The sequence below is a fragment of the Sarcophilus harrisii genome, chromosome 1, assembly GCF_902635505.1.
Source record: "Sarcophilus harrisii chromosome 1, mSarHar1.11, whole genome shotgun sequence".
In the NCBI taxonomy this organism is placed as follows: Eukaryota; Metazoa; Chordata; class Mammalia; order Dasyuromorphia; family Dasyuridae; genus Sarcophilus; species Sarcophilus harrisii.
In genome coordinates this window covers 310469687-310493726 of record NC_045426.1, presented here as the reverse complement: position 1 = coordinate 310493726, position 24040 = coordinate 310469687, and the positions used below count along the sequence as shown (strand labels likewise).

Genomic DNA, 24040 nt, shown 5'->3' with positions numbered 1-24040 from the left:
TGGTTATTGAATTCTGTTAATGATAAAATGAATTCTAAATGAAAAAATATATATGAAGTTAGCTTCTTCAGTATCCCAATTTCAACTCAACTTTTATTCAGTACTTATCAAGTGAAAATTGTGTTAGGTACAGAAACAAAAAAGAGAGACTGAGACCCTGCCCTTGAATAGCTTATATTCTCTACTAGAGGATGAGGTATATGCAATATATCTTCAAATAACATAGAGTCACTGTATTATAGTATATAGAGTATTATATTTGAAGTCATAGAGACATGCATTCAGATCCTACCTTTGATACTTAGGATTCTAAATTTACAAGTAGAAGGAATCTTAGAATATCAAATAATCCAATACTCTAATTTTATTGACAAGACTCAGGACTAAGTGATTGACTAATACCACAAAAATGATGGTTCCAAAAGCTATCTTCTTTCTCTCCAGGTACATCCAACAATTGCTATATGACCATGGTCAAGTCACAATTTCCCTGAGCCTCAGTTTTCTTAACAGCAAAATGGAATTAAAACTACTCTAATAATTCCCTCACAGTTTTATTGTGAGGCTCAAATGAAACCACATATATAAGCACTTTGCAAATTTTGAAGAATCATATAAATGTCAGCCAAAGGTATTTTTAAATAAATGTATAACAATACTAAATAATTTTAAAATTTAGTTAAATATTACTACAGAGTAATAAAAACAAAACAAAATAGGGGGTTTAGGAAATACCCTATATAGGAAATATTTTGTAACATTCAAAAAATAACTAAATATGACAAAAATAATAGAATAACAAAACAAGTACAAACAAAAGTCTTTAAAAGAGATTTTCACACTTAGAGAGTTTTTTAATACAGAGATAATATTTATCTTAATATTTTAGTTTTATATGACCTTCATTTCTAAATCTATCCCTCTCCTTTACTGAGAGAATCACAGAGATTGAGAGACAGAGAGACAAACAGAGAAAGAGAGACAGACAGACAGATGGGGGAGAAAAGTAACTTGAGATAAACGACTAAAACACATTGACCCTTTCTGATAATATAAATCATAGTAAGCACCCATGTGATAATGTGGTTAGAGTGGTTTAGAGATTAAAATACTGGACCTAGAGCCAGGACAACCTAAGTTCCTATGTTACCTCAATTTGCTTTATTTTCTGACTCTGTAAAATGAGTATATTACCTTCCTCTAGCACCTTTGTAAGGATTAAGATACTATTTATAAAGTGACTTGCTAAATAAATATTAGTCATTATTGTTGCTAATGTTCTTGTTAGTCTGTATCCATAATCTTCCAACTCTGAGAAATATAAAGTTGTCTTGTCATAATTACTCAGTATTTATTTGGGGGGAGGTCTCTTTCTATTTATTTTTATAGTATTTATTTCTTGTTTCTGCTTACTTGAGTTTGATTGCACTCATATAATTCTTCCTATCTTTCTTCTGATACTTCATCGTTTCTTATTGCATATAAATATTTAATTTTTCCATATACCAGTTTGTTTAGGTCTTTCCTGATCAGTGGACAATTAAGAAGATTCAAAATTAAATCTGTACTTTCTCACTGTATCTCCATTTTGTGTTCCTTGTCAACTCATTAAACTTCTTTTGATCTCAGTTTCCTTTGCTGTAAAAAGTATGGTTAGGACTACAAAATTAAGATTCTTTTCATAATACATCCATGAGCCTATTTTATTTTGTTGCTAAAAAAAAGTGTTATTCTGAATATGTTTCCGTAAATTCATCCTTTCTTGTCTTCAACTTTCAATCATTGGTATGGTTACATCAATTAATATAGTCACTTGAGTCACTTTTTAAAGTAATTTCAAATGACTTTCTAGGTGGACTGTCACATATCTTCCTACAGTGGATAAAGATAATTATGTTTTCATATTTCCTCCGATACTATTAGTATACCTTGATATTTTTATTAATATTGTAGGGTATGAAGTAATCTTTCAAATTGTTTGATTTGCATTTCTCATACTATTAATTATTAAGAACAGTCTTTTATATGATTGCAAGCAATTTCTTTCTTTCTTTCCTTTTTTTTTTTTTTTTTTTTTTTTTTTTTGCTGAGGCAATTGAGGTTAAGTGACTTGCCCAGGGTCACATAGCTAGGGAGTGTTAGATGTCTGAAACCAGATTTGAACTCAGATACTCCTGACTTCAGGGCTGCTGCTCTATCCACTGCACCACCTACCTGCTCCCCAAATTTTCTATTCTTTTGAAAATTTTTCATCCTTGGACTCTTTGGAATGTCTTTTAGTCTTATATATTTGTATTGTTTTATATATTGGATATCAGAAACTTAGCAAAGATAATTGATGCAAAGGTTGTTTTGCTCTTAAAAAGTGCTTTTAAATTTCACTTGATCTAAATGATTAGTTTTATCTTTTGTGATCATCTTTGTCCCTTATTTGGTTATAACAGCTTTTCTCAGAGCCACAGATGTGGAAGATCAGTTCTCTTCCATTTTATTTTATTTTTACAGTGTGATTTTTAGTGTTGAGGGTCCATATCTGGTTTTGAACTTATTGTGAAATGTGGTGTAAATATTTGTCTTAATTTAATTTCTACCTGCTTTCTTTTCCAGTTTTTTTCCTTGAGATATTTTCAGGATGTCTTTTTTTCTCTAAATATTCTTGGTTTCATCAAATACTGAGTTGTTTAATTACATTATTTCTTGTTCCTGCTCATTGAATCTATTACACGTATACATTTGTTTTTCCCTCCTTGTTTTTTTAAAAGTAAATTTTAAATAGCCTTAGGAAAATATATTATCATACTGGAATAGTTTTTTTTTTTTCCTACATCCTCCCTTTTAAGGCATGACTAACAGCCCTCAACCCATGTCACACTGTGTTAGTGAAAATGGTATTCCAGATTTACAAGTTTTAAAAGTGTAAATGCTAAAATTCTATCACAAGTAAATGATTGTTGATTTTTGACTTACTAAAACTTTAGACTATTTAAGCAAAAATTTAAGCACTCTGATTTGGTAGCAAAAAATATAAGACTTGGATGCCATTGATCCTGGTGGTCTTAACTCTACTAACTCTGTAACCTTAAGCAATTCATTGAACATTTCCTGACCTTGGGTGGGGAAAAGATTCTTCTGCAAAATGCAGAGTTTTTTTTAACATGAATTTTCAGGGGGCTTCTATTTTTAAAATTTTATTATTTTATTATTGATAACTTTTGTAATCAGGGCATGAAGATTCTCCTATAATATGTTAGTTCTTCCCAATTTTGCTGAGTCAAATATTTGTTGGACATACCAGTTGAAAAAAAGGCCAATTCTTCTTTCACCTGCAAAAGTACCTCTATGCCAGCTGTTACAAGACAAAGGGTAACTACTACTAAGGTATGACTGTAGAGAAATCTGTGGAGTTGGTAAAAGAAGAAATGAGATTTAAGTCCCTAGTCCACGACTGGTTAATAATCTTGAACAAATAAATTTGTGTTACACGAACTTTGAATTTATTTGTAAAATGAGAGTAATAATGCTTATATCATATATATAATATGATCTATATAAAGTAATGCATATATTCCAAGACATTACATTATTATGAACTATTATTTAAAGTGAAATATTGATTGGAAGGGGTGATAAGGGATAAAAAAAAGAAACTAATTGATGTATGAGATGTATGTTTCTATATCAACTGACAATATTGTGAAAGGGTTCCTTTGTGAGATGTAAGTTACCTTTTAGCTTTCTTTGGTTGAGAACTTCACTTATTTCTGTTGTGCTTGTTTAATGGGGGAAAAAATACTTATTGCCATGGCACTAGATTCCACAGCAACAGATGAGCTTAACAGTAGTGTAGGAGTATTCATGTCCCCTCTGAGGTGAATATATGCACAGGTTTAACTATTTTGTGTGTCACTTGCACAAGAGAATTGCAATTTGTAAGAATAACATAGGTTTAGCAACATCTGCCAGGGTTGTCATGCTCTCTAATTAAATGTCCATATGTGCTGCAATACATAGGAGCAACAGGGCTAAATTCATGGTTTGGTGTGGTTTAGGTTGTAAGTAGAAAAGGAGGAGGGGCTGAAAGCTATCCTTAATTCGGAAAATGATTTTGTCTTCAGTGACTTTATTTTTCCTATTAAATTATTTCATTTAAAGAATAATTTGACTAACATGGAGAAAACCAAAACTTAAAAATCAATGTCATTTAAATATTTGTTTACCCATTCTATACCCCTTTGAAGTATGATTCTTCATTAATCAAATATACTTATGTAAAAAGCAACATTGGAGAGTTGAGAAAACACTGGACCTAGAGCCAGGAAGACCTTCATTCAGTCCTGCTTCATCTTTTTTCTAAGTCATGTGACCTTCAATAGATTAGCTTCCTCATCTGTAAAATGGGGTAGTAATAATTGAAAATATGGTACATAAAAATTATGTGAATGAGACTATCACATTATCGTCATCATCAGTTTTATTTTTTTTTTTGATGAGGTTCAACTAGAAATGGTCCTGGCATAAATGAATATTCAGGTATTATCCAGGTTATTGTACAAATAAACAAAATAGGTATCTTGTTAGTCAAATAAAAATATTAGGAGGTAAGTATTTTCTATATAACATCAATAGCACACAGGACAGACATCCATGATATTGCTTTGGGTCTGTTCCCAATTTATTTTACTCTTTGTTAGATTTATATTTTGAAAACTTTTGTTACATGTAATTTGAACATCATAGGGATTATTGCAACTATTACATTTTATTCTTACTCTTTCTACCACTACTACTGCTATTGCCTCCATCATTTTATTTCTCCATCAATACTTTTGAATTAAGTTTGACAAATAGAGAGTATTTCTTAAATGCCAACCAGTGCTTTGAAAAAAGAAGTGAGAAGTTAATGTGAATTTTTGTAAAGCCTCATAGAGAAAATTTAAAACTGCATTAATATAATTTTAAATTCTGAAAGCACATTTAATGCATAGAAAAGCATATTATTCTTCATCTTTGCAGGTATGACAACGATGGATGATAATTATGTAAGGAAGGAGTTGGTTCTTTCCAAAAGAATTTTTTTTTATAAAAAGTTCTTTCTTTGAACATGGAAGTATAAGAAATGCTTTTTAAAAATGTTTGAAAGATACTTCATTATCATTTTTAAAAGCTGCTTACCTACATAGTATGCTAATACATTGCATACAACTCCTTTGATTCAAAAGATGTGTCCAAGAAGATGACACAACAATTTAACAGATATTTCATTAGTATTCTTATGTAGGCGCTTATATCCTTTACAAAAAAAAAATGAAGAAGCAAGAAAAAAAAGCTATACATTTGGATTTTTTTTATTTCAAATGTATAGAAGAACAGAAATCCATCATTGTATTAGCAAGATAAAATACTTTAAACATGGGAAGATAATAGAATCTTTCTCCCTGAAGTGATTAATTATTCAATTACTATTTGGAACTGATGATAGCTAGAAGTTATTGTCAATTGTTTTCTGATTTTCATCTGTTCGATATTTTTGCAACAATTTCTCTGGGAAAAAAAAGTTCTTCAAATCCAGTATTTAAATTCAATACGTTCTTAGAGGAAGATCATGAAAGTTGTCTCTAGTATTAACTACTTTGTTTTCTCAGTATAAAGACTAACATTTTAAATTGGCTTATAAATGATCGAAGCTATTTCTAAACTTGTGTATAATCATTATACTTTTTATTTACAAAATAAACTTTTTTTAAAAAATCCCGGAATAAATGTTCTATGACTCAAATGAAAACTCTCATGGGGAATAAAGCAGAATGGCTTTCCCACTTCATATCAATATATATGAAATAGCATATGGGAAGTCATAAATACTGTCCCATAGACATTTTGAATAATGTAGGAGTAGCGTAAGTAATTGGAAGTGCTTACATTCTGCCTTTAGACATTTCATTTCTCGTGAGTTAAAATTGGTTGTCAAGTGTGGACTCAGAGGACTGTGCAAGGTGCCCTATTCTGTCATGTGCTACATATTTAATGCTTGAAAGAACAAGGAAGGGACACGTGCGGGAGAGAAAGGGAGATAGTGGGACCAGCACCGTGCTGGCAACTGCTCTTTGGAAAGATTGGGGGTGGGGACCATGCAGCATAGCGCTGCATATCATCAGATACTTTAAGAAAAAATGTACACACACAATTTGGAGAGTATTATCTCACTCAGACCTAGCCAGCCTTGAAACTTGGCTTGTGTGTGTGACTATCCATAGCCCTTTCTGTAGTCTTCCTTTTGTGTATGTGCGTCTCTCTGTGTGAATGTGTGTGTGTCTGTGTGTTTATTTCATTTTATTTTCCTTTTTTTTTTTTTTTTTTTCCTGGGGCTCAGCTATAGGTGCATGTAGCACCTGATACACGAGCATTGTGAGGCAGGCAGAAAAGCAGAACGAAGCAAACGCCCGGCGAGCGGGCACGACAGATGTCTGTAGTCATTTATATTGCCAGCACGTGGGTGCCGTTTGCTGTTTGCCCGTACTTCTCTTGTGTTCTCCTGGTGAGGAAACAGGAGGCACTTTGCAGCCGACAATGAAATCTTGGCAGCTAATTGCAGTCGTGGGAGATGCCCTTCAGGTAAGGCAGAAAAAGGCTTTAAACAATTTAAGGAAGAGAGAAGTGGGGGAGAAAAAGGAGAGGAAAAGGCATCCTCTGTAAATGATGTGAGGCATGGGTATTAAACCCACTGACAGGGCTGTTGGAGGGGGCCGAAGGGGGTGGGAGGGGGGAGGAGGCTGCGAGGAGAGTGCAAATTGACATGTTTGGCTGCTGTTATTGTGTAGCTGCCTTCAGTGGCTGCCCAACATTAATGCAAGGAGGTTAGTGTTTGTATGTTTCTTCTGACTGTGTGATTAGAATAGGAATCTGACAAACTGATGGAATCGAGAAAACTAAAGCAACATTAGAAGTGTGCTGATGGGTTTCCAGCTTGTGAGTGGGCTACGGTAGGTATCCTTAAAAGGGGGAAAACTCTCTGGAGGGCTGTACTTAGGCTTCTCTGTGGATGAATTTTGTCGGTATGAATACAGAGAGGGATGGGATGTTTTAGAGGGCTAGCAAGATGCGGTGAGATTAATTGTTCCTGCTTTGTACCTGGAAGTTGTGTGAACTTTGGAACCGGAGAAGAGCTATTTAATTTCATTTCAAGAGATGAATAAGCATTTAAAGGAATCACTATAGAAGTCATATCAGAAATTATATTTGAGGTTCTCTGCTTTCTTTAAAGGGATTGGCAGATTGGTCTCCGTCTCAAAAGTTAGTAGGCATCTCATTGCAAGTAGCACATTTGTATATATTCATTTGTGTGCAGGGAAATATATGTATAAACATACATAGATCTACACATTTTTGTGTATGTATATATACATATTATATATATATATATATATATATATATATATATATATATAATGCACAGAGAACAGCTCTGCATATGAATACCCACTATCTTTTTTATTCCATTGCTTTAACCTTATTCCCGTGGTAATAATTATTTAAATGAATGGCTATGGAATACGCTTTCACGTGTGAAATTAGCTTATGTCCCATTTTATTGCATTGGAAATATGTCCAAAGGGTATAAGATAATGGGAAGAAAGGATCTTTCCTTTGTTGAATGATGGAGTGATCTGACAGTTATCAATTAAAGAGACAAATAAAGAGAGGAGGAACACAAGAACTTACCATTTAACTGTAATGTTTAGAATTTATTTACAGAACGTCCTAGACCTAGTGATTCAGCTTAATTCTCTTAGTGAGGGACTTCTATGCATTTCTGTCATTATGGATTTCAATTAAATGGGACAGAATTGTTCCAACCTTAAAAGTTTATTGGATGATATTATCTTGGAGATATCTGCAATAATATCTAGAATACTTCAGTCACTTTTTGAATGCCTCTACCAGACTCTAAGTATATTTCTTAAGCATTTGTAGATTATGACTAAAGTGAGAAAGTCCAATATGATTGCTTAATTTCTCTTTTAATTGGATAGTTTTGAATTTAATTTGTAGATATAATAATTCCTTGCAAACCCAGTTCTTTTTTGCTTAATGTGAAAGTTTTGCTTTCACGAGTCTGATCACACACACACTTATAGAAAGTATAAACATATCTGTAAAGATGTCATACAATTACTTCATAACTCCTCTTAGTTGGATAATGATAGAGTTTGAACAGAATGGTTCTTCCAGGAAGTAATAAAAGGAAATCCAGCAACAGCTGTTTGTTTACTTTTCATTTTTTTTAAAGTCAATTCATGTAGTTATCATGTTTTCCTTTATATGAAAGAAGATTTGGGGGCTTTTTTAACCTTTTAGATGCATTTCACTGCTCACCGATTATGAAGAAGGAAATTGATTTCTTGAGTAGATTCTGAGGGAGAAAATCTGGAAGGTTTTTTCATTTTGCTTTTTCTTGCTAACTGGAGCACTACAAGATTGAACAACATAATACTGTATACAGCTATGTTTCCTTTTTAATAGCCTAAGCTATGCAAAGGAATTTGAATTTGATTTTTATTTCTGGCCTTTGATATTTTGAATTCTCAGCTAGCATATAAAAGATTTACTTTTGTATTATTCTGTCTTGCCATACTTACATATAAGAAAAAAATGAAGATTAATAAATAAATATCCTATCAACAAATAGATATGCAAAGTGGACCAAGACCTACTTACTAATGCTATAGAGAAGACAGCTTTTTGAAGAGTTTTATTTTGAACCTGCAACTTCAGACAAGTCACAATACATTTACTTACAGCAGAATGGACTCAAAGAATCTTGTTGCTCATGTTTATATTTTGTTCTTTCTTATATATTTTAGAGTCCAACACTACATTTTGTGTTTCCTTTAATTTGGGAGAGGTAACTTATGGAATATTGATTAATGGGCACATTTATTATTTAACTATCACAAACAGATTAGATCTATGGCTTTTTCCTGTTTCCCAGATTTTTTTATTTAGTAGTTATTATTATTATTCCATATGGTCTTAAATGATGACTCAGTGATTTTCAGATCTTTCATTCTCCCATCATAATAATGACACAATAAAACAGGACTGATTTTGGAACAGCACAGTGGGGAACTGGGCAAACTGAGTACTTTTACAAAAAGGGATTTGATTTTTGAAGTGGTGCATTTTGGTCATAGTATACACTGGTTGTAGCCTACTCATTCCTGACTGTGTTTAGCATAATGAATGACAGATGAGATCTGGTTGGTATTATGACAAGAATCAGTGTAACAGAGAATTGTGGCCCAATTTCACCTCAAATCATAATTTCTCACATTAGATCTAGAATGAAGAAAGATGCTATTTCAGAAAAAAAAAATGGATCTTGTGAATTGGCATTCTTTGGGCAAAAGGAAAGTCATGAATTATTGATGAAGCCATTTTACTTAAGAAGTAATTTTTAGCATTTATTTTACAAAACACCTGTGTGATATAAGTTTAAAAATTATGACCAGGAGCACTAGTTTAATGTGTTATCCCTTAGAGAACTCAGATTAAATTTCTTTCTAGACAGTTAAATCTCTGCCTTAAGTAATTTTTTTTAATTTTTTAAATCAAATTTAGAGAATGGGAGAGTAAAGGCTTTGGTCTCTGAACCTTTTGAACTTAGAGCCTCATTTTGCTTCAGATTTAAAACTTCATAGTGGGATATAGTATTTGCTTTTTGCTGGAGTGTAATTGTGCAAGTATTTACCCTCTTGCTTATTTTTCTTCCCCTCTTCTTGCTAAGAGTGAATGGAACTTTTTCATGTTTTATTTGCAGTCATAAATTGGATATAAATTAATATCAGCAACATTTTACTTTATACATTTTAATTTATTTGAATTCTAGGATCAATAAGAGTAGTTCTTGAAAACTTCAATTTTTTTTTACAAAAATATATTCAAGAAAGTATTGAAAGACATGTGGCCACCAATTTCATTGAAAAACTAAAGTCAGTTGTTAGCATTGGTAAAACTTTTAATACTATGTATTCATTGAACTTAATTATCCTGCATCAATACTATATAGCATTTAAACTTTTCTCCTATTATCTCCCACCCAGTACTATTTGTGCTTAAATGAAAAGTTATTTTTTAAGTGCCAAAAGGCAAAAAATAGCTGGAGTCAGCTGTATCAACCAGTTTTTGATTCAGCAAAACTGGGTTATGAATTCAAGCAATTAAAAAATGACAAAAAGCCCAATTTTACTTCCTAGACTAATAAACTTCCCATTTTTCCTGCTCCATAAAGATTTCAAAGTGTTTTTTCTGGTCAGGTGCTTGCAAAACATACAGGATAACAGAAAACCCCTTATTCCACACTTGCTTATGAAGTTGAAGTACTCTGATATAAACAAATGCAAACATGGTGAATCTGATGCTCTAATTTGATCTCTCTTTTTTTGTAGGTTGTCATTAATTCTCCTAAAATGAAAACATATTTTTATTTAGTTGCCCAATATTAATCAATGCATATGTGCTTGTCAGTTAACTTTTAATAGTAAGAAAACTAGCATAGATTTTTTTCAACAATAGTAGTCATAGAATAAAAATAAAGAGTAAGTTCCACAGATATCTTTGACATGTTTCTCCATTTTGATGAATTATTAGCACATTAATTTCTTTTTTCAAATTAATCAAGGGAAAAATGAAGGTTGTGTGCCTCATTGTTATCTAGCTACCTAAAGTTCACAGGTTTTATGGATGGACATTTTACATGTAAAATAGTGATTTGTCAAATGTTTGACTCATTGAGTTTGACCTTAGTTATTGTCAGCTTCATTACATTTTCCAAACTTTTATAAAATCGGCTGTTAACCTGCAAGGTATATATTTATAGCTTGTGCACTCATTAAATCAGTTTCATAGGAACATTTTAACTCAGTTGAGATACTTTTATTCGGATAGGAAAAACAGCCAAGAACATTTGTTGTATGTAGTGAGTGTTGAGTTTCAAATAAAGAGTCTTTAAGGACTATACTTTAGCAGGGCCTCCACCTTCCTTTTCTGCTCATGCAAATTTTGCACCTGCATATCCTTCCATTGATGTATTTCTCGGTTGCTTAAAATAAAATCCCTAATTGTGAGTAAATCAACAGCTTGTTTGAAAATGAAATGAAGGAATCTAGATTTAGATAGCTAGTCCAGTTTGATGTATGTGTGAATAGATACTTACTTTGTGATTTCTAGAGAAATGTTCCAACTTTTTCAGTTATGGTTAAAATTTCCCCAAATTTAGATAAATATGTATTGCAAGTCCTTAATAGATACTATGAATGATGTATCAATAGCATAAAGAATAAGATGGCAGTATAAAACAAGAGGGTGGGGCTCAGTTATTTAACTTTTACTTTCAAGTCTCAGAGTGAGTATTCTGAGTGGGATTATGATTGAAAAAAACAAAATATTCATATTTTAAAACTTAACAAAGTTAAAGTGGTGACTGCTGGTTTTTTTCCAATTCTTTTTCCTTGTAAACATAAAATGGCTTATAATAATCCTTATTTCTCCTTGATTTGCTCAGTGCTAACTTAGACAAGTGCTAAGATAATAGAATTTGTTTCTTTGATAGTAATGTCAAGAGCAGTGAGATTCAGTACCATCAAGAAAATGAAGCAAAATTATTTAAAAGGATTTTTTCAATTTATTTTTAACCCAATTTTCAGAGACCTTTTGGATTTTTATTAGGATTTGCATTGTAGGAAAGCCTCATTAGTTCAAATAAACAAAACTGACTTTTTGGTTCTTTTTCTTTTTTATTCATTTTAAATTTTAAATTGAAAAATGACATTGGTGAGACAGTTCAGAACTTGTATTTTCAGAGAGTAAACCTTTTTAAAATGCCTTAGGGATGATGTTCATCATTGATATCTCTAGTTACAAAAAGGAAAAGGATAACCAGTAATGAACTTCCTACATTTCACTCTGATTTAAGAAGCTAATAGAAAGTGGGGCATGTTGAAATTATAATTCCAAATCAATACAGGTTTATCCTTAAGTCATTTTTGCATTTGGAAACATCAGAAGAGAATGTGTCTAAAACAGGGAGTGAGTGCTGTTTAAAAAGCTTAACATGGCACTCCCATATCTTTTTAAATTGTAATGTGTGACCACAGTGGTCTACTCACCTAAAATGAGTTATGAACTATACTACTACCCATTGACCCAAGCTGAGCTTATAAATGTAAGGTTTCTTATTATTTGGAAGCTAGACTATTAAAATATTTATGGAATGTTTTCCTATTTATTTTGAAAGCAAAACTGTTTTGGCATCATTGTTTTTCTTAAAAGACTTACTTAATAGTAATCATCTATGGGATGTTAAAGGGGCAATGATGTTGATAAATATTTTTAATGAAAATATTAGAGACATTCCCTCCCTCAAGTCAGTCAATTAATGTCATTGATGCAAGAACATCCCAGTGTGAAAACTACCATCTATACTGATCAGTAACTCCCTTATTTTATTTTTTTTTAAAAGAATTGTGTAGGCTCTTGAAAAGTTAAATTACTCATGATCTTAACATTAGTATGCTGGGATATCTCTCACAACTCTTCTTAATCCTAATTCTTAACCTTATTCATTAGATATAATCAATTTAGATGTTCTTCTTGACTATGACTTTGCAGAAGCCCAATATTTTAATTAAATGATAATCTACCCTTCTTATGAATTGAGCTATAGATTTGCTGGCATGTAAATAGAAGAGCTTTATATTAATAGGTGAGAATAGCAGGATCATTCCTCAACCAAATTCAATTGGATCTCAAGATTTCCAATGGGTATGGTCAGGAACCAAAAATGAAGATCAAAACTCCACCACAGTATGGCACCCTCAGGGATTTTCTACTCTTTGTTGAATTGAATTAACAGAGGTTTCTTTATTTAAAACTGCACCTTCTGTATAAATGGAGTTGAAATATTATCATTAGTTTTTTCAGTGGAATAGATCAATTTGAATTTTGTGGCCAAAACCCATCACCTAGATTTTGCTTCAGTGAAAGTTTTTGAAGATGAAACAATACTCATATTTCAGTTCCTTTTTGGTGTCAATGTATTTGTGTCTGTGTGTTTAAACAGTATAGGATTGAAAGAAGAAATATGGTATAGTGGAAAGAGCTTTTGAGCTAGAGCATCTAAGTCCTGATTCCAGTTCTGCCACTTGTATGATCTTGGGTAAGTCATTTAATTTGCTTGGTCTTTACTCATCTCTCAGGTGGACTAATTGGCTTTAAAAGTTTCTTCTGTGCCAAATGACAAGATGAAAGCTAGAATTTAGTATATTCTTCATAAGATCTATGCTTTTGTTAAGTATATCAAAATTCATATGGCATCCATACTTGGACTCAGATCAGTTTATTAGAAGCATTTCAAATTGAAATTTCAGAGTGAAAATTGTACTTTAATCTTTTTTTTTTCTCTTGCTTTAATGGCTCTTTCAGCTCCCATTTGGGTATTTTTTTTAATAAGCATAAAATTTTTAGAGTTGAAGAGACCTTAAAGATTATCTAATTTAACTACTTTTATGTTATTTGCACAACAAAATTGAGGCTCAGAGAGATTGTGACTTGTAGAATGTCACACAACTACTAAATTGTATGCTGGGAAATTAACTGCAATTTAAATTTTGTGTGTGTGTGTGTGTGTGTGTGTGTGTGTATGTGTGTGTATCTTAAACATTTAAAGAGGAGAAATACAAAGACTTTTCCATGTTTTTAGTAACAAAATTGTTACCATTCTCTATTTGTTCCAGATAATAATTTGTGTCAGTATGTTTTCTTTCTGGGTCCACTAATTCCTACTAATAACAATGATAAGCATTGATAGTACTGCGTTAGCCACACAGGGTTACTCAATTTCCATAGTGCAGGATAGACTCCTTGTTTGCTAGAGGTGCAGTCAAACCTTGATCCTTATCCTCACAGCTTCATGTGTCTATTAGGGGGATCTGTGATGCTAAAAGTTGGAGACTATTATTTTTTATTCATCTCTGGGTCATTTCATCTTTCTCTGCAAGCTACATGAATGGCTTTGTATAAAAATTGTATTTTGTACTGAATTTCCCCTCTGTGAAAGATGTTTACTGAATATTTGTGAAAACACTGCAATAACAAAACCCTTTAAGCAGCCTTTCAATTTTCTGTAAGGGCAGATAAAATATTTTTATCTAGAAATGAACTTCATACCTTAGTAGGTTCAGCTAGCCCTTCTCAGAATAATAAACCATGTTAGAGGAGGCAATGGATATGATGATTTTCTCAGAAGGCTTGGAATTTTATGTTGATCTTAATTTTTTGGTGTGGCTATATGAAAATATCTGAGAATTAAAACTAATCAATTTTGTTGTGCACCATTGAATCCAAAAAATGATTTCATAAAAGTATTTTTCTTATTAAAGAGATTTCTAAGAGGATGACAGTAGATAGGATTCCTAACAAAGATACAGCAGAATGGTCTTAAAAATTACATCATAAAATTGGATGAACATTTCTGGCCTTTAACTCATCTCTTTACCTCCAGATAGACTTCATTTCTCTGAATTAGACAAATAAATGCTTTGACTCTGTTTAAGCATAGAGAGAAGCAAGCCTTAAAACCAGTAGTTGCCAAGATTCTACCTTTTGTCTAACTTAAATATAGTTTGCTGTCATATTAACCCCTTATCTTTTATTCTACCATCAATGGAAAAATGAAATAGATGGCTTTCATTCTCTATATAATAACACTTCAATATGGCATGCCATTTATAATGGAATTTTCTGTGGCTCTATTAAGGTCGCCATCAAGCTATTCATTATTCCTAGGCATTTCAAATTTCCAACAGGCTTATAAAGTATTTAATATTTTCATATGCTTCAGTGTAAAGCCATCTGTTGCAGTGACAGAACAAAGTGTTGAAAACAAGAACAAACGTATGTTTATGGAAGAACTCCATGAAATGTTAACAAGAGCTACATACAAAATTATACGATATCTTTTAGTGAATGGGCAGGGGAATAAGAGGACATGGTAGTCATCTTTTATATTTGCAATTACATTCTTTCTTCCAGTTTTCCCTGTAAATATGGATGAACTTGTCAACACAGATGGTAAGAGTCTGATGATAGAAAGCATGGCTCTGGCTTTAACATCCCTTGAAAACTTCAACATATTTTACCCTAAAAAATAATTGCTCTCGTGACGATTGATTTATCCCTGAAAGACACATTAGAGCTTACCTAGTACAAGATCTTCTAAAAGAGTAAAAATGGCATGGCCAGGGTCAATATATCATGGGTAGCTTATGTTAGTGGCAGAGTCAATATTGAATACCAACCCACTTTTCAATATTTTGAAAAAGTTAGTTTACTCTTGTTTCTCATTTGTTTCATGTTTTAGATTTGATAGACATATTGTAATTATGCCAATACATTAAAAGAAATAATGAAGGCCAGACATTTTGGTTGATGATACCAATATGTAGATCTATACATATTTGTCAATTGATGATACAATTTCCTTTTAACATTCCTGTTTACTGTCTAGACTCCAGATTACAAAAATCAATATATGTGTGATAACAAATGAATAACATTAGTAATAGAACTCAGATTATAAAATAAAGACAGAATTTATTCAATACTATTCAAACTTAATACTCATTCATTTAGGTTTCACAAAAATTGCGTTAATTGAGACAAGTGGGTTGAGAATTAGAAAATTGTTGGGGGAAAATATTGATGCCAATAATTTGTTGAAAAAATTCTTAAAACCTGATATGACTCAAGTTTTTTTTAGTCTATAAAGTTATAATATTGGCCCTCAAAAAGAAATATGAAGCTGAGTCCTGTGAGGTCAAAGGGAGAAGAAATTAAAATGTTACAAAAGAAAGGGGTCATTTAGTTGCAACCTATACATGCCTCATATTCTCCAGTTTCATATTCATTGAATTTTATTAACAAACATAATAATATTAAGACTGTGTATCAATGATGAGGATTCAAAAATAATTTAATAAATTTATTTCAAATATTAATGAGATACTAAGAATGTTAGAAAACAGCTACCACAAAATTCACATGAGTAGAACCAAGATAAAAGATCAAAATCTCTGTCAGAGGATTGGATATTCTACAGTTTGATTAAAATTTAACAATCAATGACACTTACTGATGTAATTATATTAGTAATGTTCAAAGACTATTGGCACAAAAAAGTCACAACTGTAGGATTAATGGAACAAAAATGATTGAGGAAATAACAGTAAAACTAAGTTGCTCTAGACTAATTAAAGACCTAGAGAAACTGAAGGCTGTTTATGTACTGTTGTCTGATTAGAAGGTGAAAGTTTGTGGATACTTGTATTATATGAAGATGTTTTCTCAAAAATAGTGATCAATATTCTGCCAATTATGCTATCTTCAAAGAAACCTATGATCTTATTTTTTTAATTTTAGAAAATAATTTTATTTTCAGTCCCTTGTATGCAGCCTAATCAATATTCTGATTATTGATCAAATTAATTGATCCTATTAAGGCTAATATTTCTTTTACTACTGTAGATCTGACTATGCACCCTAAGTGACTGATTTCTGTCTTCCCATGATTTCACAACAGGGAGCACACTTCAGGTCAAAGAGGTCTTCCTTACTTCCTCTTGATATGCTGAAGATATCAGTGGAATTCATCTATTGTTCTCTGGCCACTGCCAGCTTACTCATATTATTTTTCAGTTTTATATTTATTTGATGGTTTCCTTTTTTCTGTTATTTTTCATAACCCTTTATTAATATGCTCTGAACATCCTAAACCAAGATTGACTCTCCATTTTCCCCCTGAGAGATACTAATTTATAATTTTTAAGAGACATTGATTTTCCATGCCTCATGTCTATACACCATCAATAGAAATTTTGTTTTAGGTTTATTTGGGAATTGATTAAAATTGTTTTACAATATATCAAAAGCAGAATGGCCTGATTTCCTAATTTTGTTTAATTCTGACTCTGATTCATTATCTACATCATCATCATCATCATCATCAATATTGATAGCATTTATATATTTGTGAAATGCTTTACATAAATCATTTGATCATTACTATAGGCATGAATAGTGGCATATCATTATTCCCACTTTGTGAATATGAAAATTAAGCTTTAGAGATTACATGACTTGTCTAGGTTCAGACAGCTAAGTATCTGAGACAAATTTTGAATTCTGGTTTACTTGATTTGAAGTTCATTCAATCCCCTTTGCCACCTAGCTGTTTTATTTGTTAATAGTTACTTGATATGTGTGTATGTGTGTGTGGTGTGTGTATTTGTATACACATGTATATATGTATATGTATGTTGTATAAATGCCCATCTATTTGTTTATGCATATGTGTATATGTGAACACAGATTTAAAAAAAGAGTGTCATTTTCACTGGTATATGGAACTTTCAGATGAGGAAACTCCTTATGTCAGGGAATTTATTTTGTAAGTTGTAATCTTAGATAATTTCTTATAACACAAAGAAGTTAACTGACTTCGCTAAGGTCATCCAGCGCTTATATAGAAAAGCATTTCCAGTTTTAAGTCCATTTCTCTCTTCACTAAACTACAGTTCCATTGTCTCTCTCTCTCCTTTCTCCTCTCTCCTCTCTCCTCTCTCCTCTCTCCTCTCCTCTCTCCTCTCTCCTTTCCTCTCTCTCTCTCTCTCTCTCTCTCTCTCTCTCTCTCTCTCTCTCTTCCCCTTCTCACCCCCCTACAGGTATATTTGCAGATGAAGTTTATATATGTTGTCATTCTAATCACATGTCATAATCTGAACAAAATGAATCATGATTCATCCACTTAGTGTTTCCTTCATAGTTATATGGTTCTCTTTCCCCAGCCTTTAAAAATACACTTTGATGTCATTACTTTTTTATGTCACAGTCATTTCATAATAGTCCTCTCCCAATATTGAGTCCTTCACATATCAAAGGAAAGTCATTTTTCAAAATCTGTCAACATCATGACCACCACTGATAGTAAAGGCATGGTTAATACAACTTCTGCCAACTCTCTTCAGAGAAAAGGGAAATGTGTTTCTTCTGTTCTTTTCACTCCCATATAGTAGTTATAATAATCACTCACATTTTGGCTGCTTTTAGTATTCTTTTATCTTTGTCACAATTTATACTGTTCTGTTTGTCTATTCCAGTTCATACAAGTTTTCCCATGTTTCTAAGAATTTCTTCTTCTCCATTTCTTTTCATTCCATAAAATCATATTGGATATATGTCCCACATTTGATTGTCATTAACCAAATTAATGGGCACATATTTTGTCTCAAGGTTTTTTCTACCACAAGAAATTACTCCCAATATTTTGTTTTATATGGAATATTTCTTTTTGCCCTTGATTTTCTTAAGATTTGCATATAATAGTGGAATCAAGGAGAATTAAGTTGATGATTTTCCTTGAATAATTCCAAGTTTTTTTTTTTCAGAATGGTTAGATCAACTAACAGTTATAAGAAATTTGCTTTTGAGTATTGTGATATGGATGGCTTCTGAATAATGGCCAGAAGAACATGTAGAGTAATGAAAGCATTAGTACAAATTCAAACTGAATTTCTCTGTTTAGGTTCTGACATCTCCTTATTTGAAATATGTGGCAGGCAGTGATACTTCAAAGTATTTCCCTCTCATTGGCAAAAGTGGCTTATGGTTAATGCAACAGTAAAATAAATTATTACCATTCTGTGATTGTGTGACAGGATAGTAATTAACTTATGTCACCAGTTGGCCTGCAACTACTGTGTTTTCTCAGTACTGTGGAGTATACTTGGAGGAAAAAGGAAGAGTTGTAAGAATTTCTTTGTTTATATTATATGCTGGATGCTAGTGTAATGCATCTTTCCCCATTGACTAGAAAATAAGTTGGTTGTTAGAACATGATTTTCTATTCTTCAAAATGATATGGTAATACAGGAAACTTGAAAGCTACTCTGAAATTAGAAAAGGATTGAAAAAAATAAAAAGAATTCCTCATGTGCTAATTCAGCTATTGTGCCTGACTTCTGTTGAATGGTTTTAACTGTATATGTACAGAATTGTTGAGTACATGGAAGGTATGAGCAATTTTAATTAAAACAAAAAAATAATGTTTTTCATTATAGTTTAAGTACATATCACCCTGCCTAGGGACAGTGATATTAGATTTGTAATAAGTACAAGTAAAGCTTTTCATTTTGGTTGGATTGGGTGTATTTTTCATCAGCATCTCCCGTGTGGGCCATGATTCCAGGACACAGGCTTGTAATCTCCTGCAGTGGGAATGATTCAGCTTAAAAATCAATAGGGCATGAGGTATTTCAAGTTCTCATTATTGTAATGTGTCAACATCACTTCAGTGACCCCAGAGTCCTATGTTGGCTGATTTTTTCCCTGATTTATTGTGCAATCTTGTAGGGCAAACTATAATTTCACTTGGAATCAGAAAGTCTCCATTTATGGTTTGTGTCCCAGTCTCCAGTCATTAGGGCATTCAAAGGTAATCAATACCTGGGCTTGTTGCTAACAGCTGAATGAAGTTATCACCTGCTTAGATTACAAAGGAGACAAACAAAAGGATGTGGTTAAGGGTGAGCACATCAGACTAGATGAATTCAGATGGAACTTCAAGAATATTTCCCACCACCTCAGTTTAGATGTCTTCCAGTTTTGATCAAGTCCTTTTTCCTACAGTCTAAATTTTAGCATTTCAGCTCTTCTGTCCTATTGATAGCACCTAGGAATAGTTTTATTTTCCTCTCTATAATGGTGATTACATTATTTATTCTTCCTAAAACAAAAATAAAATGGGCTCATTTGTTGAAACTTCCAGATTTTATGCCAGTTTCTCTTAAATACCAAACTATCTCTGTTGAGCTAGTATTATCCAAACTTTTCCAATATAATATACCTAAGCATTTTTAGGAATCCATTACCTTCTTCCATCCAACCTGCAGCCCTGTGGTTCTACCCTCCCTGCAATTTACAGCCCTTGATCATCTCTGTCATGTGCAGGGATTAGAAGTCATGCTTTCTTCCATTAATTTTTTTTTTATATTTGATACTTGGGGTATATAAGAAAATTCCTGGAAATGTATGCCTACTGAGATCAGAAGTTCTACTCCCTGGAGAATATGTTCAAGCTGCTTTGTTAGATATAAGACATGTAAAACTTCTAAGATATTTTGTGAATACATTGGTAGCTATAAACTTTCAGAAAGTCATCATTCAAACTAAAATGTGACTTTACAGGCATATATTCACATAAATAAGAGTGCCTAGGTAGCACTGTGAATAGAGTGGAGCATGGAATTGGGAATACCTGTTCAAATTCTGCCTAGTCATTACTTAGCTGTGTGATCTTACATGAGTCATTTTTCTTTCTCAGCCACCATTTTCTCACTGGTAAAACAGGAACAGCAATTGTACCTATTTTACAGGTACATTATGATGAACAAATAAGAATAGTTTAGAACATTGTATACATTGAAGAACTGTATCAATCCTAGGTATCATCATCATAAGTATTGACAACTTATCAATTTTTTTATCTATATTTCTATTGGGGAGAGTAGGATGAATGCTAAAGAGGAATGAGGATTCCCAAGATATGACTCTAAGGGTTTCTTCAAAGCATACCATACCCTCCCTAAAAACACATGGGCTATAAATACAGGTTTTTACTCAGGCTCAAATTCCCTATTGAATGTGCTTTTAGCTGCTGAGTCTTAGACAGTGAACAATCTCTTTAAAAGAAGGTTAAGACCTATTTCTCCTTCAGTTTGTTCCCATCTAAGTTTCTCTCTGATCTTTTGAAGTTGAAGCTCAGATATTAAAGAACAGAATACCACCATTCCATTTCCACTTTTAGTAAAATGACAGGTATGAGAGAGATGCTTTATAAGTCCCCAAGGATACATTGTAATCCCTACATAAGGACCAAAAGTTCTCCAGGGAGCCCTGCAAGCTGATGTGATGTGATGTGATGTAGCCAACCTGTACACTGGTGTGTAAACTGCTATTTGCCCTGACAAGTGTGTCTGATTCTTTGCATCTAAATAGGCCCCCTGTTGGGAATACATTTGCTTTGGATCAAGGGCACTGGTGCATCCTGTTTAGACTGGCATTACTTTACCTTTACACAATAAAGTTTGCTGTCTTTAGAGAACAGTTGAAAGCCAAATATTTTGTTTATTTTTATTTTTGCTTTTTTTTTGTTTTCTGTACTAACACATGCTTCTATTATAGTCTAAGTAACTATGTTACAAAAAAAAAAGAAAGGAAAATGTACTAATATGGATGTTCTTGTTGATGGAGGATCTAAGTATCAATCACTTAGAAGTGTGGTGAGTACAGGTCAGCATCTTCAATGGGTCAAGGATGAGTTAGGGTTTGGAGCTACCAGTTTGTATTTGATTATTTCTGTCGATTAGAAAAGCTTTTGTTAAATACCTATGATGTATCAGCACTGGAATAAGCTTTAAGAATACAAAACAATGCAAAAGACTCTCACATAATAATGAGGAGATAACAGCAAATGAGTAAAAAAAATACAATGATATACTTATAATGTACATTTATAGATATAAAAAATATCAATATGGATATACATATAGTTACAGATAAAGATGTAGCTATCTTGTGCAAGAAACAGCAAGAAATGAGGCCAGTTTTACTGGATCACAGAATGTGCTGGAAAGATTATGATGTAAAAACATTCCAAAGGTAGGTAGGGGCCAAGTTACAAGGGTTTTAAAAGAATAGAACAGGGAATTATATTTGTTCCTGGAGGTAATAGGGAGTCATTGCAGTTTATTGAATGGAAGGGGAGGGATGAAAGGGGTAACAATGCTAGAAAGAACAGTTGGAGAGCTGATTGGAGGATTGGTTGGAGTGAGGAAAGACTTGAGCCAGAGAGCTCAAACAGAAGGCATTTACAATTATCCAGATATAAAGTGATCAAGGCCTGAGTAAGATGGTTGTAGTGTCAGAGGATAAAGGCACCATAGATGAGAAATATGGAAACAGATTGGCTATGATGTGTGAAAAGTGAAGAGGTTTATTGTGAATTGTGTATTATTAAGTCTAACCTATTTTGTAAGCCTGGGTAATAAACAGTAAAAAGGAAAATTAGGGAAAAGGAAGGGTTTATTTAGAATGGTGAAAAATTGTACCAGTTTTAATGTCAGAGAAAATATAAATTCAAATTCCAGCTCTTCAATTTATTATTTGCTTAAAAAATCCTCTGGACCACAGTTTCCCTATCTGTCAAATGTGATTATTAGAATAAAGCCTCTCTGAAGTCCTTTCTAATTGTAGATCTTGTATTCTTTTAGTTACTATTATTCACTAGCTTCAGTTTAAAGATACATTAGTGAGTATCTTTATATCATTGATATAATATACATGTATATGTGATGCCTCTGTGCACTGCATAACTATATTCATTTGTATATGCCTACATTGTCATATACATTTTGAGAATTTGATAAAATAGCATAAAGTTAGTCCTATTTATAGCTTTGCAAAATTCATCTAAATTTCGTTTCTCTTTACAATTCATGGGGACCATTTTGCTTAGATAGCTTCCTTGTTCAGCAAATGAAAGTTGAAATCCTCTTTTAAGCTGTTACTTGTCAGTCATTTATATAGTTGTCACTTTCAGTATGTCATATTCACTAGAAGGAATGTAAAACGTGTAAACATTCATTCCCATGATGACATTAATAACTTAATTTTAAAAAGAAAAATCTAAAAATACATTCAATCTGTTTTTTCCCATCTTAAGAATCTTTCCTTTAAATAAAAGATGATAGTGTTTGGCAACCAAATGTCTATTCTTTCCAGTGGAAAAAAGGAATTATGTAAAAATAGCCACAGATATGCTAAGAATAAAAATAAAGTATGGTTAACATTCATGAATTACAGATTTTAATCAGTCAATAAGGATCTGTTGAGCACCTACTATACAAACTTGGTTGGGCAGTCTTGTGGCTATAAAGGAATAATAATGCATGACCTTTGCCCTAAATGTGGTTATTCTATAATTGGAAAGAAAAAAATCTAAGTGCTAAACTCTGTGGTACTGATTATAAATACAATAGCATTTTAGAGAAGCAAAGGATCAATGTGTACTGAAGGAGTCAGAAGAGAAGGTAGCCTTTGAATTGAACCTTGAAGAATAGATAGAATATAGGTTGGCAGAAAGCAGGAAATAATTCAGTGTAAGCAAGAGAGAAAACATGAATAAAGTCAGAGACAAGGATGACCATGCCATATATGTACGAAGGAGACTTATCAGTGCAGTCTACTAAGCAAAGACTAAATAGAATAAGAGGGATTATTGAAGCCTAGACAGAAAAAAAGTGTACAGACTTGATTGAAGATTTAACAGAGGGTCCAGACTAGATGGAGGATCCTTGTAAGGTCTTGAGTGGTTTATTGTTTCTTTCTTTCTTTGTTTCATAATGATATAGTCCAGCAGGTTGGTGTGATGAGTTGGATTGATCAATTAGGAACCAGAATGAGGGACTTCTGTTGAGAGGACATTATTTCAACAAACTAGCTATTAGCAGAAGAAGAAGTAGAATGAATGAATCTTGGGAAGAAAGGGGAATAGGTGAATTTGATGGACATTTCAAACCAAACAAAACTTAGGTGACAGACTAGATATAAGAGATGCAAAAAGGAATTCTGTACAAGGTAATTATAAATATTTCATATAGACAGATTAGCAAAAAAATAATAGTAGCTCTCTTTGTATCAATTTTTACACACACACACACACACACACACATACACACCAATGTGTTCATTAATAAAAGAAAGCTATTTCATGGAAGATAAGATCAATCATTAGAAAATTTTGTCTTAAAATTTAATTTGAATAAACAATTTCAAAATCATTCCCTTTCATTTTGCAAAATTTTTAGAAGTTGTATTCTCTTTAAAAACATGTTCCTTTCTACACATAATCATTTGCCTCATAAATATAGAC

General features: G+C 32.4%; 1 protein-coding gene across 19 annotated transcripts in view; it reads left to right on the top strand.

The window, feature by feature from the left end:
- RBFOX1 (RNA binding fox-1 homolog 1) overlaps positions 1-24040 on the top strand; it is a 1689737-nt gene that overhangs the window by 484196 nt on the left and 1181501 nt on the right. For 2 of the 19 annotated variants that reach the window (XM_031951481.1, XM_031950882.1), the window contains exon 1: positions 6767-6980. The exons of 15 other annotated variants lie outside the window; for them this stretch is intronic. Coding sequence is in view for 1 of the 4 variants with exons in the window: in XM_031950995.1 (XP_031806855.1) it covers positions 6568-6612 (45 nt within the window). In the remaining 3 variants the exon portion in view is untranslated. Of the gene's footprint in view, positions 1-6346; positions 6613-6766; positions 6981-13117; positions 13214-24040 lie in introns of those variants that run through there. 2 more of the 19 variants (XM_031950823.1, XM_031950995.1) reach the window with 2 other exon arrangements.